The sequence below is a fragment of the Globicephala melas genome, chromosome 10 (genome assembly GCF_963455315.2).
Source record: "Globicephala melas chromosome 10, mGloMel1.2, whole genome shotgun sequence".
Lineage (NCBI taxonomy): Eukaryota > Metazoa > Chordata > Mammalia > Artiodactyla > Delphinidae > Globicephala > Globicephala melas.
The window spans coordinates 15,587,651-15,605,785 of NC_083323.1; the positions used below are offsets into that span (position 1 = coordinate 15,587,651).

At 37.7% G+C, this 18,135-nt stretch overlaps 1 protein-coding gene across 3 annotated transcripts in view; it reads right to left on the reverse strand.

Annotated features, from left to right (window-relative positions):
- RFX4 (regulatory factor X4) overlaps positions 1 to 18,135 on the reverse strand; it is a 167,104-nt gene that overhangs the window by 49,175 nt on the left and 99,794 nt on the right. For all 3 annotated transcript variants that reach the window (XM_060306134.1, XM_030856170.2, XM_060306135.1), the window contains exon 8: positions 16,987 to 17,150. In XM_060306134.1, the coding sequence (XP_060162117.1) occupies positions 16,987 to 17,150 (164 nt within the window). The remainder of the gene's footprint in view (positions 1 to 16,986; positions 17,151 to 18,135) is intronic.

Sequence of the window (18,135 nt, forward strand, 5' to 3'; positions counted from 1 at the left end):
TGTTGAGAATATGAAATCTACTTTAAGTATGAAGACATAGAGTAACGGAGTGGAAAAAAGATATACCATGCAAACACTAATAAAAAAAAAGCTGGAGGGGCTTCCCTGGTGGCGCAGAGGTTGAGAGTCCGCCTGCCAATGCAGGGGACGCGGGTTCGTGCCCCGGTCCGGGAGGATCCCACATGCCGCACAGCGGCTGGGCCCGTGAGCCATGGCCGCTGAGCCTGCACGTCTGGAGCCTATGCTCCGTGGTGGGAGGAGCCACAACAGTGAGAGGCCCGTGTACCGCCAAAAAAAAAAAAAAAAAAAAAAGCTGGAGTGGCTATCTTACTAATCAAAGTAAACTTCTGAACAAGAAATATTACCAGTGTTAAAGAAAGGTTTTACATTATGAAAAGCAGGCAATTCATCAAGAAGTCACAACAATCCTAATGTGTATGTACTTAATAGAGCTTCAAAATACACGAAGCAAAAACTGATAGAAGTAAAAAAAGAAATAGACAAATCCACAATTATTGTTAGAGACATCTATATTCCTCTCTTGGTAAACAATAGAACAAATGGACAGAAAATCAACAAGGGCATAGAAAACATAAAAAATGCTAACAATAAACTTGACCTAATTGACATTTATAGAACATTCCACCATATGAGAGCAGAATATACAGTCTTTTCAAGTACACATGGAATATTCACCAACATATTCTGGGCCACCAGACAAGTCTCAAAAAAATGTGAAAGAACTGATACAATACAACATATGTAACCTGACTATAAGAAAATTAAACTAGAAATAACAGAAAGATATGTCGAAAATCCTGAAATATTTGGAAATTAAACAACTCACTTCTAAATAACACATGAGTCAAAAAGAAAGTCACAAGGGAAAATATTTTAATTGAATTAAAATGAAAACATAACATCAAAATTTGTGGGATGCAGCTAAGCAGTGATTAGAGGAAAATTTATAGCATTAAATGCTTTATTAGGAAAGTAGAAAGATTTATAATCAATGACCTAAGCTTCCACTTAAAGAAAATTAAAAAAGAAGAGTATATTAAACTCAAAGCAAGAACAAAAGATAAAAGCATATATCGATAATATTGAAAACAGAAAAACAGTAAGAAACCAAAGAAATCAGAGAAACTAAATGATGGCTTTTAGAGAAGATTAATAACATTGATAAACCTCTCGGGACACTGACCAAGAAAAAGAAAACATGATATAAACTACCCACATCAGGGATGAAAAAAGGGACATCACTACAGATCCTACAGATATTCAAAGGATAATAAGGAAATACTATGAACACGTTTAAGCTCATGGATTTAAAATTTTAGATAAAATTCTATACAAACTCTTACAGAAAAAGGAAGAGAGGGACTCATTTTATGAGGCCAGGATTACCCTGATACCTAAACCAGAAGACACTAAAAGAAAATAAAACTAAAGATCAATAACTCTCATGAATGTAAATCCTCAACAAAATATTAGCCATTCAGATGTAGCAATTATACATATGTATGAAACTATCATGACCAAGTGAGTTTACCCTGGGGATGAAAGCCTGTTTCAATATTTGAAAGTCAAACAATGTAACCCACCTTATTAACAAACTAAAGAAAAACCATATGATGATCTTGGTACAAAAAAGCTTTTAACAAAATTCAAAATCTTTTCATGATAAAAATTCTCAACAAACTAGAAATGGAAAAGAATTTCTCCAACCTGATAAAGTGCATCCATAAAAAAAACCTATGGCTAGCATCATTTTTTTTTTTTTTTTTTGCGTGTACGCGGGCCTCTCACCACTGTGGCCTCTCCCGCTGCGGAGCACAGGCTCCGGACGCGCAGGCTCAGCTGTCATGGCTCACGGGCCCAGCCGCTCCGCGGCATGTGGGATCTTCCCAGACCGGGGCACAAACCCACATCCCCCGCATCGGCAGGCGGACTCCCAACCACTGCGCCACCAGGGAAGTCCGTAGCATCATTTTTATAATGAATACTGAATGCTTTTCCTTAAGATCATGGAAAATGCAAAAATGCCACCCCTACTTAAATGGGGACATCATTTGAGAGGTGCAATAAGACAGGGGGAGAAAAGAGTATACATATTGCAAATCAAGACATAAAAGTGTCTTTATTCCTAGAGTACATGATTCTACTCATAGAAAATCCCAAAGAATCTACAAAAAAGCTATTAGTCAGTGAGTTTAATAGGATCTCATACAAGATCAACAAACAAAAATCAATCATTTTTCTTCAACTATCAATGAACAACTGGAAACTGAACATAAAAAATAGTAGCATTTACAATAGCACCAAAACCCACAAAATAATTAGATATAAACCTAGCAAGACATGTACAAAATCTATTTGCTAAAAACTCCAAAACTATGAAACACCAATGAAGAATATTAAAGAGGACCTAAATAGATGGAGAGATATACCACATTCATGGATTGGAAGACACAATATAGTTAGGATGTCAATTCTTTCAAAATTTATCTATAGATTCAATATAATCCTAAACAAAATTTCACAGAACTTTTTGCAGATTCTATGAACTTAATATGCAGAAGCAAAGGAACAGTTTTGAAAAAGAAGAACAAAGTTGGAGCACCCATTCTAACTGACTTTAAGACTTACTACAAAGCCACAGTCATCAGAACAGTGTGATATTGGTGAAAGGAGGACATATAAAGGAAAGGAACAGAATTGAGAGTCCAGAAATACACACACACACACACACACACACACACACACACACACACGGCCAAGTAAGTTCCCACAAAACTTCAATGTAATTCAATAAATAAAAGTTAAGTCTTTATAACAACTGGTGCTAGAATATTTGGACTTTCATCTGCAAAAAGCAGAAATGAACCTTTATCCCTACACCTTACACCATATGGAAAACTCAAAATGAACCAATGTAAAGTCTAAAAAAATTATAAAATGTAAAAATTGTAAAACCTAAAACATCTAGAACATAATCTAGGAAAAAACTGTGACCTTTCTTGACAAATGATTATTAGATATAACACCAAAAGCAAAATCCACATCATAAAATATTGATAAATTGGACTTCACCAAAAGTTGAAAATTCTGCTCCTCAAGTGATAATTGTGTAGAACGTGAAAAGCCAAGCAAAAATTGAAAGAAAATAGTTTCAAAACACAACTCTGGAAAAGAACTTGTACCCAGAATATATAAAGAATTCTGCAACATCCATTTATGATAAAAACTCTCTGGAAGGTGGGCATAGCGGGTACATACCTCAACATAATAAAGGTCATATATGACAAACCCACAGCTAATATCATACTCAATGGTGAAAAGCTGAAAGCATTTCCTCTAAGATCAGGAACAAGACAAGGATGCCCATTCTTGCCACTTCTATTCAACACAGTTTTGGAAGTCCTAGCCACAGCAATCATACAAGGAAAAGAAATAAAAGGAATCCAAATTGAAAAGGAAGAGTAAAACTGTCATTTTGCAGATGACATGATACTATACATAGAAAATCCTAAAGACAACACCAGAAAACTCCTAGAGGTCATCAATGAATTTGGTAAAGTTGCAGGATACAAAATTAATGCACAGAAGTCTCTTGCATTCCTATACACTAACAACAAAATAGCATGAAGAGAAATAAAGAAAACAATCCCATTTACCATCACAACAAAAAGAATAAAATACCTAGGAATAAACCTACCTAAGGAGGCAAAAGACCTGTACTCTGAAAACTATAAGATGCTGATGAAAGAAATTGAAGATGACACAAAGAGATGGAAAGATTTACTGTGTTCTTGGACTGGAAGAATTAATAATGTTAACATGGCCACACTACCCAAGGTAATCTACAGATTCAATGCAATTCCTATCAAAATACCCATGACATTTTTCACAGAACTAGAACAAATAATCCTAAAGTTTACATGGAACTGAAAAAGATCCAGAATTGTCAAAGTAAACCTGAGAAAAAAGAAAAAAGCTAGAGGTGTAACCCTTCCAGATTTCAGACTATACTACAAAGCTACAGTAATCAAAACAGTATGGTACTGGCACAAAAACAGACACATAGTTCAACAGAACAGGATAGAAAGCCAGAAATAAACCTATGCACTTATGATCAATTAATCTACAATAAAGGAGTCAAGAATATACATTGGAGAAAAGATGGTCTCTTCAGTAAGTGGTGCTGGGAAAACTGGATAGCTACATGTAATGAAATTAGAACATTCTCTAACACCAAATACAAAAATAAACTCAAAATGGATTAAAGACCTAAATGTAAGACAGATACTATAAAACTACTACAAAAACATAGGCAGAACATTCTGTGACATAAATGGCAAAACATTTTTTTTGATTTGTCTCCTAGAGTAATGGAAACAAAAGCAAAAATAAATAAATGGGACCCAATTAAACTTAAAAGCTTTTGCACAGCAAAGGAAACCATAAAGAAAATGAAAAGACAACCTATGGAATGGGAGAAAATATTTGCAAACGATGCAACCAACAGGGCTTGATTTCCAAAACATACAAACAGCTCATATAGCTCAACAACAACAACAAAAATAACCCAATCAAAAAATGGGCAGAAGACCTAAACAGACATTTCTCCAAAGAAGACATACAGATGGCCAAATAGGCACATGAAAAGATGCTCAACATCGCTAATTATTAGAGAAATTCAAATCAAAACTACAGTGAGGTACCACCTCACACCAGTCAGAATGGCCATCATTAAAAAGCCTACAGATAACAAATGCTGGATAAGGTGTGGAGAAAAGGGAACCCTCCTACACTGTTGATGAGAATGTAAATTGGTGCAGCCACTACGGAAAACAGTATGGAGGTTCCTCAGAAAACTAAAAATAGAATTACCGTATGATCCAGCAATCCCACTCCTGGGCATATATTCAGACAAAACTATAATTCGCAAAGATATATGCACCCCTATGTTCACAGCAGCACTATTTACAATAGCCAAGACATGGAAACAACCTACATGTCCCCTGACAGATGAATGGATAAAGAAGATGTGGTACATATACACAATGGAATACTACTCAGCCATAAAAGAAGATTGAAATAATACCATTTGCAGCAACATGGATGCAACTAGAGATTATCATACTAAGTGAATTAAGCCAGACAAAGACAAATGCCATATGATATCATGTATATGTGGAATCTGAAATATGGTACAAATGAACCTACCTACAAAACAGAAACAGATTCACAGACATAGAAGTTGCCAAGGGAGAGGAGGAGTAGGAGAGGAATGGACTGGAGTTTGGACTTAGTAGATGCAAACTATTACATATAGAATGGATAAACAACAAGGTCCTACTGTATAGCACAGGGAACTATACTCGATATCCTGGGATAAACCATAATGGAAAAGAATATAAAAAAAGAATGTATACATGTGTATAACTGAATCACTTTGCTGTACAGCAGAAATTAACACAACATTGTAAATCAACTATACTTCCATTTAAAAAAAGAACAAATTACTGTTACACACAACAACATGGATTATGCTAAGTGAAGTGAGTCATACTCAAAAGGCTACTTACCATGTGATTCCATTTATGTAAGATTCTGGAAAAGGTGAAAGTATAAGCACAGAAAATAAATGAGTGATTGCCAGGGGCTGCCAGTGGGGAGAGGCACTGACAAAATAGGCGAAGTTTTTGAAGTGATGAAACTATTTTATATTTTGTTGTATACACTAAAAATGATGAATGTTAATGAATATAAGGTATACTTCAATAAACTTGAATTTAAAAAATAAAATTAAATTAAAAGCTATAAAATATAAATAATAATATAAAATAAACTGATAGAACTAAGAACAAAAGTATCTGTTGTATCAATAAATGTATATGGGCTGGACTTACCTTATAAGAGAAAAATCAGATTGGATAATAAAACAAATTCTAATGGTTCTGTATACAAGTGAGTTATAAAGATTAAAAATAAAAGAGTGGGCAAATGTATTCCCTCAGATGAAAACAAAAAGAAAATAGAGGTCATGATTTCAATATCAGACAAATTGAATTCTGGGCCAAAAAATATTAAATGAGACTTTATAATGCTAAGAGTACAATTTACAATGAAGATGTTGTAATTCGTAAGGAAGGCATTACAACTCACACTGAAGACGAAGCAATTAGAAATATCAAAGCACTAACATTCAAAAACAAAATAATAGGAAATACAAGGTGAAATAGGTTGGCACACATTAGAAATCAGTCTTTAACTTACTAACCTTTCTCAGTCCATAACAGTCTAAGTGGACAAACACTAAGACAACACAAGAACTAAATAACAATAAATTTGGTCCAAATACATATATGTCAAAAAGTCTGTATGAAGATACAGAATGCTTCTTCAAATGTAACAAAACTGACCATATATTAGACAACAAAATCTAAGCATAGTCTCAAAAGAAGAAGTAGTTCAGAAAACAGTCTAATCACAAAGCAGTAAAGTTAAAATGAATAACATAACCAGGAAATAATAGCTCCAAACAACTGGATATTTTTAAATGCTCTATTTAAATTCTTAGGACAAGAAGGAACTCCAAATCAATGTTGCAAAATATCTAGAAAATAACAGTATTAAAATATTACATATCAAAACCTATGAGATAGGGCTTCCCTGGTGGCGCAGTGGTTGAGAGTCTGCCTGCTGATGCAGGGGACACGGGTTCGTGCCCTGGTCTGGGAAGGTCCCACATGCCGCGGAGCGGCTGGGCCTGTGAGCCATGGCCGCTGAGCCTGTGCGTCCAGAGCCTGTGCTCCGCAACGGGAGAGGCCACAACAGTGAGAGGCCCGCATAACGCAAAACAAACAAAAACAAACAAACAAACAAAAAAACCCAAAAAACCTATGAGATAAAGCTAAAATTGTGCTCAAAGGAAAAAGCCGAGCCTGAAATACTTATGTTACTAACCAAAACTAAAAGAAAGTACATAGGGACTTCCCTGGGGATGCTGTGGTTAAGAATCCACCTGCCAGACTTCCTTGGTGGTGCAGTGGTTAGGAATCTGCCTGCCAATGCAGGGGACATGGGTTCAAGCCCTGGTCTAGGAAGATCCCACAGCTGCGGAGCAATTAAGCCAGTGAGCCACAACTACTGAGCCCACGTGCTGCAACTACTGAGCCTGTGTGCTGCAACTACTGAAGCCCATGTGCCTAGAGCCTGTGCTCCTCAAGAGAAGCCACCATGATGAGAAGCCTGTGCACCACAATGAAGAGTAGCCCCCGCTCGCCGCAACTAGAGAAAGCCTGTGCACAGCAACGAAGACCCAATATAGCCAAAAAAAAAAAAAAAAAAAGCAAAAAAATTCAGAAAGAAAAAGAAAGTAAATACATCAAACCTCTATTTTTTGGTCAATTTTTTTGGTCACTGATATAACCCAACTTCCTAGATCTGAGTCAGACACATAGGAGACACTCAATAAATATGTGTTGAATAAACGAGTAACAGAGTAAACTTAAGAAAGGAAAAGGAGTTAAAAAAATAAAGGCAGGGCTTCCCTGGTGGCACAGTGGTTGAGAATCCACCTGCCAATGCAGGGGACACGGGTTTGATCCCTGGTCCAGGAAGACTCCACATGCCGCGGAGCAACTAAGCCCATGCACCACAACTACTGAGCCTGCACTCTAGAGCCCGTGAGCCACAACTACTGAGCCTGCATGCCGCAACTACTGAGGCCCCGTGCCTGAAGCCCATGCTCCGCAACAAGAGAAGCCACCACAATGAGAAGCCTGCGCACTGCAACGAATAGTAGCCCACGCTCACTGCAACTAGAGAAAGGCTGCACGCAGCAACAAAGACCCCATGCAGCCAAAATAAATAAATAAATTTATTAAAATATAAATTAATTAAATAAAGGTAGAAATTAATATGTTAGAGAAAAAGAAATAATAATAATACCAATAAATACATCCAAGAGCTTTTTCCTTGAAAAAAATTAAACAAATTAGGTAACCTATTCGCAAAGAAATGGCAGAAAACACAACTATGCAAACAAAAATGCAGTAAAACAGAAATAATCACAGACACAAAGGGAACTCAATGAATCTACAAACCCACTTTGTTCAACCCTAAGCAAGTAAATTTAAAGATCTGGAAGAAATTGATAATTTTCTAGGAAAATATAATTTACCAAAACTTACCTCAGAGAAGATAGAAAACCTAAACTGACCAATTACTATAGGAAAAAAAGAAGAAAAATTTCAAAGATTTACTCCCACAAAACACTCGGCCCAGATGCCTTCAAAGAGAAATTAATTCTGTGTAATCTTCAAGAGCAAATAATTTCAATGCTATTTAAACTGTTTCAGACCTTAGGAAAAAAAGTAGGGGCAGAGGGAACCTTCCAGATTCCTTTTATGAAGCAAAAATAATGTTGATACCAACAACTGACAAAGATTCAACAAAAAAGAAAAGTGCAAACCAATCTCACTTCTGACTCCTGATGCAGAAATCCTAAATAAAATAGAAAATAAAATCCTGCAACACATTAAAGAAAATAATAGACTATGAGTAAGTGGGTGTATTCTAGGAATTCAAGAATGGTTCAATATTAGGATATGGGTAATATGATCACTTCTATAGATGATGGAAAGCATTGGATAATATGCAACAACCATTCTTCATCAAAAGTTTAATGAAATAAGAAAATACAGATATTCCTTAGCATGATAGAATATCTCATTCTTAATCCAAAGCCAGCATCATGTTTAACCGAGAAACAATAGATGCATTCTCATCAAAGTCAAGAGCTTTTAACATGTTCTTGAGGAATAAGCCAACATAATTAGATAAGATAAATAAATTAGAAAGATATTTTTAGATAATATAATTCTAAACCTGGAAAATTTAAGAGAAGCCCCCAAAAGGAATACAACATTAAGATAGTTAAATTTAAAACAGTCAGGTCCAAATAGAACACACAGAAACCAATAGCTTTCATATATATAAACAACCACCAGTCAAGAGATATGGAGGAAAAGACTGCATTTACAATAGCAACAAAAAAAAGTAAGAATGAATTTAATTTTAAAAATATATATGATTTATACGAAAAAATATATACAACATTCCTGAAGGCCACAAAATTTAAGACCAGAATAAATGGCAAGGCAAACAGTGTTCTTTTCTAGAAATTCTCAATACCATAAAGATATAATTCTCCCTAAATTAATCTATAAGTGTAATGTAATCCCAATGAACATACATATATTTATATATAAATTTTTATATGTATATAAATACTTAAATAGTCAAACTGACGCTAAAGTAGTTAATATGGAAAAATAAGAGACAATAATAGGAAAATTCTACAAACAGAAGTAAGTATGAGGAGCTAGCCTATCAAATATTAAAATATGTTTAAAAGCGCAAAACTTAAAGACAGCGTGACCCTGGAACATGAATATATACAAATATCTATGGTATAGCCTAGCAAGTCTAGAAATAGCACCAATACATATAACATTTACTACATTAAATAGGAGGCACCTCAAATCTGTGACGAAAAAATGGAATAGTTAACATATGTATGGGGATAGGGAGAGCTGTTGGGGAAAAAATGAAGCCATACTTTACATCTTACACAAGGATGAATTCCAAATTGTATAAAAGTTCAAAAGTACAGAATCAAAGCATAAAATTTGTAGCACAAACCAAGGGAAAATTATTTTGTAACCGGAGTGGGAAAGACTTCTAAAACAATGAAACAAAATCCAGGAGCCATAAAAACAAGGACTGATAAATTCAACTACACAAATATATTTTCTGTACGGCAAAAACAAAGGAACAAAATGAGAAAAGATTTGCAACTCTTATTACAGATAAATGGTTAATATTTCTAAAAAATAAAGAGCTCTTAAAAATCAATGAGATAGCCTCATATACCAGAGGGCAGACAGCAGAAGCAAGAAGAACTACAATCCTGCAGCCTGTGGAACAAAAACCACATTCACAGAAAGACAAGATGAAAAGGCAAGGGCTATGTACCAGATGAAGGAACAAGATAAAACCCCAGAAAAACAACTAAATGAAGTGTAAATAGGCAATCTTCCAGAAAAAGAATTCAGAATAATGACAGTGAAGATGATCCAGGACCTCGGAAAAACAATGGAGGCAAAGATCGAGAAGATACAAGAAATGTTTAACAAAGACCTAGAAGAATTAAAGAACAAACAAACAGAGATGAACAATCCAATAAGTGAAATGAAAACTACACTAGAAGGAATCAATAGCAGAATAACTGAGGCAGAAGAACAGATAAGTGACTCGGAAGACAGAATGGTGGAATTCACTGCTGCAGAACAGAATAAAGAAAAAAAAATGAAAAGAAATGAAGACAGCCTAAGAGACCTCTGGGACAACATTAAACGCAACAACATTTGCATTATAGGGGTCCCAGAAGGAGAAGAGAGAGAGAAAGAACCCAATAAAATATTTGAAGAGATTATAGTCGAAAACTTCCTTAATATGGGAAAGGAAATAGCCACCCAAGTCCAGGAAGCCCAGAGAGTCCCATACAGGATAAACCCAAGGAGAAACATGCCAAGACACATAGTAATCAATTGACAAAAATTAAAGACAAAGAAAAATTCTTGAGAGCAGCAAGGGAAAAATGACAAATAACATACAAGGGAACTCCCATAAGGTTAACAGCTGATTTCTCAGCAGAAACTCTACAAGCCAGAAGGGAGTGGCATGATATACTTAAAGTGATGAAAGAGAAGAAACTACAACCAAGATTACTCTACCTGGCAGGCATCTCATTCAGATTCGATGGAGAAATCAAAAGCTTTACAGACAAGCAAAAGCTAAGAGAATTCAGCACCAGCAAACCAGCTCTACAACAAATGCTAAAGGAACTTCTCTAAGTGGGAAACACAAGAGAAGAAAAGGACCTACAAAAACAAAAACAGAACAATTAAGAAAATGGTCAGAGGAACATACATATCGATAATTACCTTAAATGTGAATGGATTAAATGCTCCAACCAAGAGACACAGGCTTGCTGAATGGATACAAAAACAAGACCCATATATATGCTGTCTACAAGAGACCCACTTCAGGCATAGGGACACATGCAGACTGAAAGTGAGGGGATGGAAAAAGATATTCCGTGCAAATGGAAATCAAAAGAAAGCTGGAGTAGCAATACTCATATCAGATAAAATAGACTTTAAAATAAAGAATGTTACAAAGACAAGGAAGGACACTACATAATGATCAAGGGATCAATCCAAGAAGAAGATATAACAATTATAAATATATATACACCCAACATAGGAGCACCTCAATATGTAAGGCAACTGCTAACAGCTGTAAAAGAGGAAATCGACAGTAACACAATAATAGTGGGGGACTTTAACACCTCACTTACACCAATGGACAGATCATCCAAACAGAAAATTAATAACAAAACACAAACTTTAAATGACACAACAGACCAGATAGATTTAACTGATATTTATAGGACATTCCATTCAAAAACAGCAGATTACACTTTCTTCTCAAGTGTGCACTGAACATTCTCCAGGATAGATCACATCTTGGGTCACAAATCAAGCCTCAGTAAATTTAAGAAAACTGAAATCATATCAAGCATCTTTTCTGACCACAATGCTATGAGATTAGAAATCAATCACAGGGAAAAAAATGTAAAAAACATAAACACATGGAGGCTACACAATACGTTACTAAATAACCAAGAGATCACTGAAGAAATCAAAGAGGAAATCAAAAAATACCTAGAGACAAATGACAATGAAAACATGACGATCCAAAACCTACGGGATGCAGCAAAAGCAGTTCTAAGAGGGAAGTTTACAGCAATACAATCCTACCTAAGAAACAAAAAACATCTCAAATAAACAATCTAACCTTACACGTAAAAGAACTAGAGAAAGAAAAAGAAACAAAACCCAAAGTTAGTAGAAGGAAAGAAATCATAAAGATCAGAGCAGAAATAAATGAAATAGAAACAAAGAAAACAATAGCAAAGATCAATAAAACTAAAAGCTGGTTCTTTGAGAAGATAAAATTGATAAACCATTAGCCAGACTCATCAAGAAAAAGAGGGAGAGGACTCAAATCATTAAAACTAGAAGTGAAATAGGAGACGTTACAACAGACATCGCAGAAATACAAAGCATCCTGAGAGACTACTATAAGCAACTCTGTGGCAATAAAATGGACAACCTGGAAGAAATGGACAAATTCTTAGAAAGGTATAATCTTCCAAGACTGAACCAGGAAGAAATAGGAAATACGAACAGACCAATCACAAGGCATGGAATTGAAACTGTGATTAAAAATCTTCCAACAAACAAAAGCCCAGGACCAGATAGCTTCACAGGTGAATTCTATCCAACATTTAGGGAAGAGCTAACACCCATCCTTCTCAAACTCTTCCAAACAATTGCGGAGGAAGGAACACTCCCAAACTCATTCTATGAGGCCACCATCACCCTGATACCAAAACCAGACAAAGATACTACAAAAAAGGAAAATTACAGACCAATATCACTCATGAATATAGCTGCAAAAATCCTTAACAAAACACTAGTAAACCGAATCCAACACCTTAAAAGCATCATGCACCATGGTCAAGTGGGATTTATCCCAGGGATGCAAGGATTCTTCAATATACACAAATCAAACAATGTGATACACCATAATAACAAACTGAAGAATAAAAACCGTATGATCATCTCAATAGATGCAGAAAAAGCTTTTGACAAAATTCAACACCCATTTATGATAAAAACTCTCCAGAAAGTGGGCATAGAGGGAACCTACCTCAACATAATAAAGGCCATATACGACAAACCCACAGCAAACGTCATTCTCAATGGTGAAAACCTGAAAGCATTTCCTCTAAGATCAGTAACAGGACAAGGATGTCCACTCTCACCACTATTATTCAACATAGTTTTGGAAGTCCTAGCCATGGCAATCAGAGAAGAAAAAGAAAGAAAAGGAATACAAGTTGGAAAAGAAGAAGTAAAACTGTCACTGTTTGCAGATGACATGATACTATACATAGAGAATCCTAAAGATGCCAGCAGAAAACTACTAGAGCTAATCAATGAATTTGGTAAAGTTGCAGGATACAAAATTAATGCCCAGAAACCTCTTGCATTCCTATACACTAATGACAAAAAATCTGAAAGAGATATTAAGGAAACACTCCCATTTACCATTGCAACAAAAAGAATAAAATACCTAGGAATAAACCTACCTAGGGAAACAGATGGCCTGTATGCAGAAAACTATAAGACAGTGATGAAATAAATTAAAGATGATACAAACAGATGGAGAGATATACCATGTTCTCGGATTGGAAGAAGCAATACTGTGAAAATGACTATACTACCAAAGCAATCTACAGATTCAATGTAATCCCTATCAAATTACCAATGGCATTTTTTACAGAACTAGAACAAAAAATCTTAAAATTTGTATGGAGACACAAAAGACCCCAAATAGCCAAAGCAGTCTTGAAGGAAGAAAACGGAGCTGGAGGAATCGGGCTCCCAGACTTCAGACTATACTACAAAGCTACCATAATCAAGACAGTATGGTACTGACACAAAACCAGAAATATAGATCAATGGAATAGGATAGAAAGCCCAGAGATAAACCCATGCAACTATGGTCAACTAATGTATGACAAAGGTGGCAAGGATATACAATGGAGAAAAGACAGTCTCTTCAGTAAGTGGTGCTGGGAGAACTGGACAGCTACATGTAAAAGAATGAAATTAGAACACTCCCTAACACCATACACAAAAATAAACTCAAAATGGATTAGAGACCTAAATGTAAGACCAGATACTATAAAACTCTGAGAGGAAAACATAGGAAGAACAAACGCACTTTGACATAAATCACAGAAAGATCTTTTTTTGATCCACCTCCTAGAGTAATGGAAATAAAAACAAAAATAAACAAATGGGACCTAATGAAACTTAAAAGTTTTTGCACAGCTAAGGAAACTACAAACAAGACAAAAAAACAATCCTTGGGTTTCCCTGGTGGCACAGTGGTTGAGAGTCCACCTGCCGATGCAGGGGACACGGGTTCGTGCCCCGGTCCGGGAAGATCCCACGTGCCATGGAGCGGCTAGGCCCGTGATCCATGGCCGCTGAGCCTGCGTGTCTGGAGCCTGTGCTCCGCAATGGGAGAGGCCACAACAGTGAGAGGCCCGCATACCACAAAAAAAAAAAAAAAAAAAAAAAAAACCCTCATAATGGGAGAAAATATTTGCACACGAATCAATGTACAAAGGATTAACCTCCAATATATATAAAAAGCTCATGCAGCTCAATATGAAAAAAACAAACAACCCAATCCAAAAGTGGGGAGAAGACCTAAATAGACATTTCTCCAAAGAAGATATACAAATGTCCAAGAAGCACATGAAAAGCTGCTCAACATCACTAATTATTAGAGAAATGCAAATCAAAACCACAATGAGGTATCACCTCACACCAGTTAGCATGGGCATCATCAGGAAATCTACAAACAACAAATGCTGGAGAGGGTGGGGAGAAAAGGGAAACTTCTTGCACTGTTGGTGGGAATGTAAATTGATACGGCCACTATGGAGAACAGTATGGAGGTTCCTTAAAAAACTAAAAATAGAATTACCATATGACCCAGCAATTCCACTACTGGGCCTATACCCAGAGAAAACCACAATTCAAAATGACATATGTACCCCAATGTTCATTGCAGCACTGTTTACAATAGCCGGGTCATGGAAGCAACCTAAATGCCCATCCACAGACGAATGGATAAAGAAGATGTGGTACATATATACAATGGAATGTTACTCAGCCATAAAGAAGAACGAAATTGGGTCATTTGTAGAGACGTGGATGGATCTAGAGACTGTCATACAGAGTGAAGTAAGTCAGAAAGAGAAAAACAAATATCGTATATTAACGCATATATGTGGAACCTAGAAAAATGGTACAGATGAACTGGTCTGCAGGGCAGAAATTGAGACACAGATGCAGAGAAGAAACGTACGGACACCAAGTGGGGAAAGTGGTGGTGGTGGTGTGATGAATTGGGAGATTGGGATTGACATATATACACTAATATGTATAAAGTGGATAACTAATAAGAACCTGCTGTATAAAAAAATAAATAAAATAAAATTCAAAAAAAGAAATCAATGAGAAAAACATCAACTACCAAATAGAAAAATAGTCAAAGGATAAGAACAGAGAGTTCATGGGAAAGAAATAGAAATCACTCTTAAAGACATGAAGAGATATTCAACTCCATTCGTAATAAGATAAATGCAAATTAAAACCTCACTGAGACAAGTTTAAGTCACAGACCCTTTGAACCAGGAATTCAGCCCTTTAGGAATTTATCCTGCACATATACTCTATGTAGTAGGATGAAGGGTTGTTCCCCCCCATAATACGTCCAATTGGAACCCGTGAAGTTGACCTTATATGATAAAAGGGCCTTTGTGGATATGCTTAAATTAAGGAGCTTGAGATGAAACCTTGGATTAACTGGGTGGGCCTCAGATCCAGTGACAAGTGTCCTTACGGGAGACAGCAAGACACAGAGTGGGAATCAATGTGAAGATGGGAGGCAGAGACTGGAGTGATGCAGCTACAAGCCAAGGATAGATGGCACCCATGAGAAGCTGTGAGAGAGGCACAGATCAGATCCTCCCTCAAAGTCTCTGCAAAGAACCAACCCTGACAACCACTTGACTTTAGACTTGTGGCCTCCAGAACTGTGAGGGAATACGTTTGTTGTTTTCAGCCACCCAGTTTGTGGTACTTGGTTATTGCAGCCCTAGGAAACTAACAAACTACACCATGTAAAAGAATGTACTAAAAACATCATTCATCACAACATTGTAATAGGACAAGATTGGAAACATCAAGACAACTAATTTAACTCAACACAGAGGAACAATATGCAGGTGTGAAAAAGAAAAAAAACACTTCTTTATAGACTGATGTAAAATGCTCTCTGTAGCAGTTCCAACAGGAAACAGATGCCACTCAAAACACTAGAGTTTGTTTATAAGGGACAAGTCATAAAGGCGTGGATAGGCATAGGAGAACCCATAAAGGTGACCGCTGCAACCAGGGGTTAGGGTCAGCAGGCTCTCATCCACCTCATGACGAAAGGACAACCTGGAGGGAGAGAGGCGGCCTGGAAGGCAGCAGAGCCCAGTGGAGGTACGTGGCCAGCCGGGGGTGACCTCATAGGGAGGGAGGTAGTGAGGCAATCTCCTGACTTCACTCTCCTCCCTCCCTTTGATGTCCCTTCTGACCCCCTCCCCACCACCAGCTGATCAGGGCTGGAAGCCAGAGGGAAAGGGAGCCCCGTAAGGAGTTCCATGCAGTCCACCCTCCCCACCTACCCCTCACCGGGCAGAAGGCAGCATGGAACACAGCGGAGCCTACATCTGAAGGGGCACAGAAGCTGTCCAACACAATCTCCAAGACTTGTTTTTTTGAAACAAGGTATAGAACAGCATATGTAGTATGTTATCATTTGAGTAAGAAAAAGTATATGTCATGCACTGGTTACATGTGCATAGCAGATCCGGACGGGGCCCTAAGAAAATGACTGTATTTGATGCTCTGGGGAGACGACCTGGGTATGTGGGGAAGAAGATTAGGAGACTTTTCACTGTGTAACATATCATCCTTTTTGAATTTTGAGTGATACAAGAGGTTCAAAATGTTAAATTTTATTTATACTGGAAATACTAAATTTTATTTATATTCAAAAATATAAATAAAATTTAATATTTTAAAGTCCAATATTAATGGTCTTTACAAGGGAGGCCCCCAGACAGTGCATGGTTCTATTCAATAAATGAGAAGCAGGAACAATACCTGCTGAGGACCAGCCATGAGGGGATATGAGAAGAAGCGTGCCCACCTGTCAGGTAATGCCTGCAGCACAGTGGGCATCAGCACTCCGGAGATAGCTTTGTAGAGGATGGAGTCACACACGCCGACGATGTTCACCACTGTGGAGGAGCCCAGCACGGGCAGCATGTGGGGCGGCATTCCTTGCCAAAAGTGCAGAAGGAAACTTTGAACCTGTATCAACCCACAGAGAGAAGAACCGTTGAGGTTACACAAGGCCCTCCCAGCAGAGCCCCGGGACTCAGCCAAGGCCAGCCCAGTCCACAGCGCTATTCTCTTCTCCCCTTGCAGCAGCAGAGGCCGTCCCAGCCTGGGTGGCTTACGAGGCCCCGGAAGGTCCTCCTGTCCCAAGTCTTCACCCTGCCCGTCTGGGTGCATGCCCCCTGCTAGAGAAGCACTTGGCCTGGCAGCCTGGGGTCTGTCCTGCCCTGGGAGAGAGCAGTAGCAAGTTAACCCATCTGCCCCTTCATGCTGAGCGTGGTCTGGGTAAAAAGTTTAAGAAAGGGAAGGTGGGATGTTGCTTCTAAAAAGCTCAGAGCACTACAACTATTCTTTGGGCCTGTTGGTGCCTCGGGGACCCCAGGGTGTTCTGGAAAGGAAGGGAACATTGTGCGAGTTGCTGGTAAGAGGACTGTGTCTAGGAGGAAGAAGAGTAGGTGTCACAGACAGAAGTCTCCTGATACAATCTTGTGCGCCCCCAAAATGGATAAAGTGCAAAGGCCTCTTCGTGGCCAAATTCGAGCACTTTCTCAAAGAGCCCTTGGTGCAGCCTTGGCTGGCTAGCGTCATTATGGGACGCTAGACGGTGCCATCTGGACAGTAAGGTACGAGGACACCCAAGCCCAACCACTAGCACAGGACAGAAATCTAGCGGGCACTCAAAATGGAGTTATTGTTATTAATACGAGGAGAACAGGCCCTCTACCCCTGTATCTTCCAGGGTCTGAGTTGGAGGTCAGGGAGAGAGCAGGTGGGGGGTGGGACAAGATAAGGGAAGGGAAGTGACACAGTAGAAGATGGGTATCTGGTACGTATAATAACACTAAAGATACCTAGACTTCGGCTAACACTGAGGAGTGACTCATCTTAAAGTTAGGGAACAAATAATTGAAGTTTTGTGAATTCTTACAAGCTCAACTTGGTTCCTGTACTATGTATC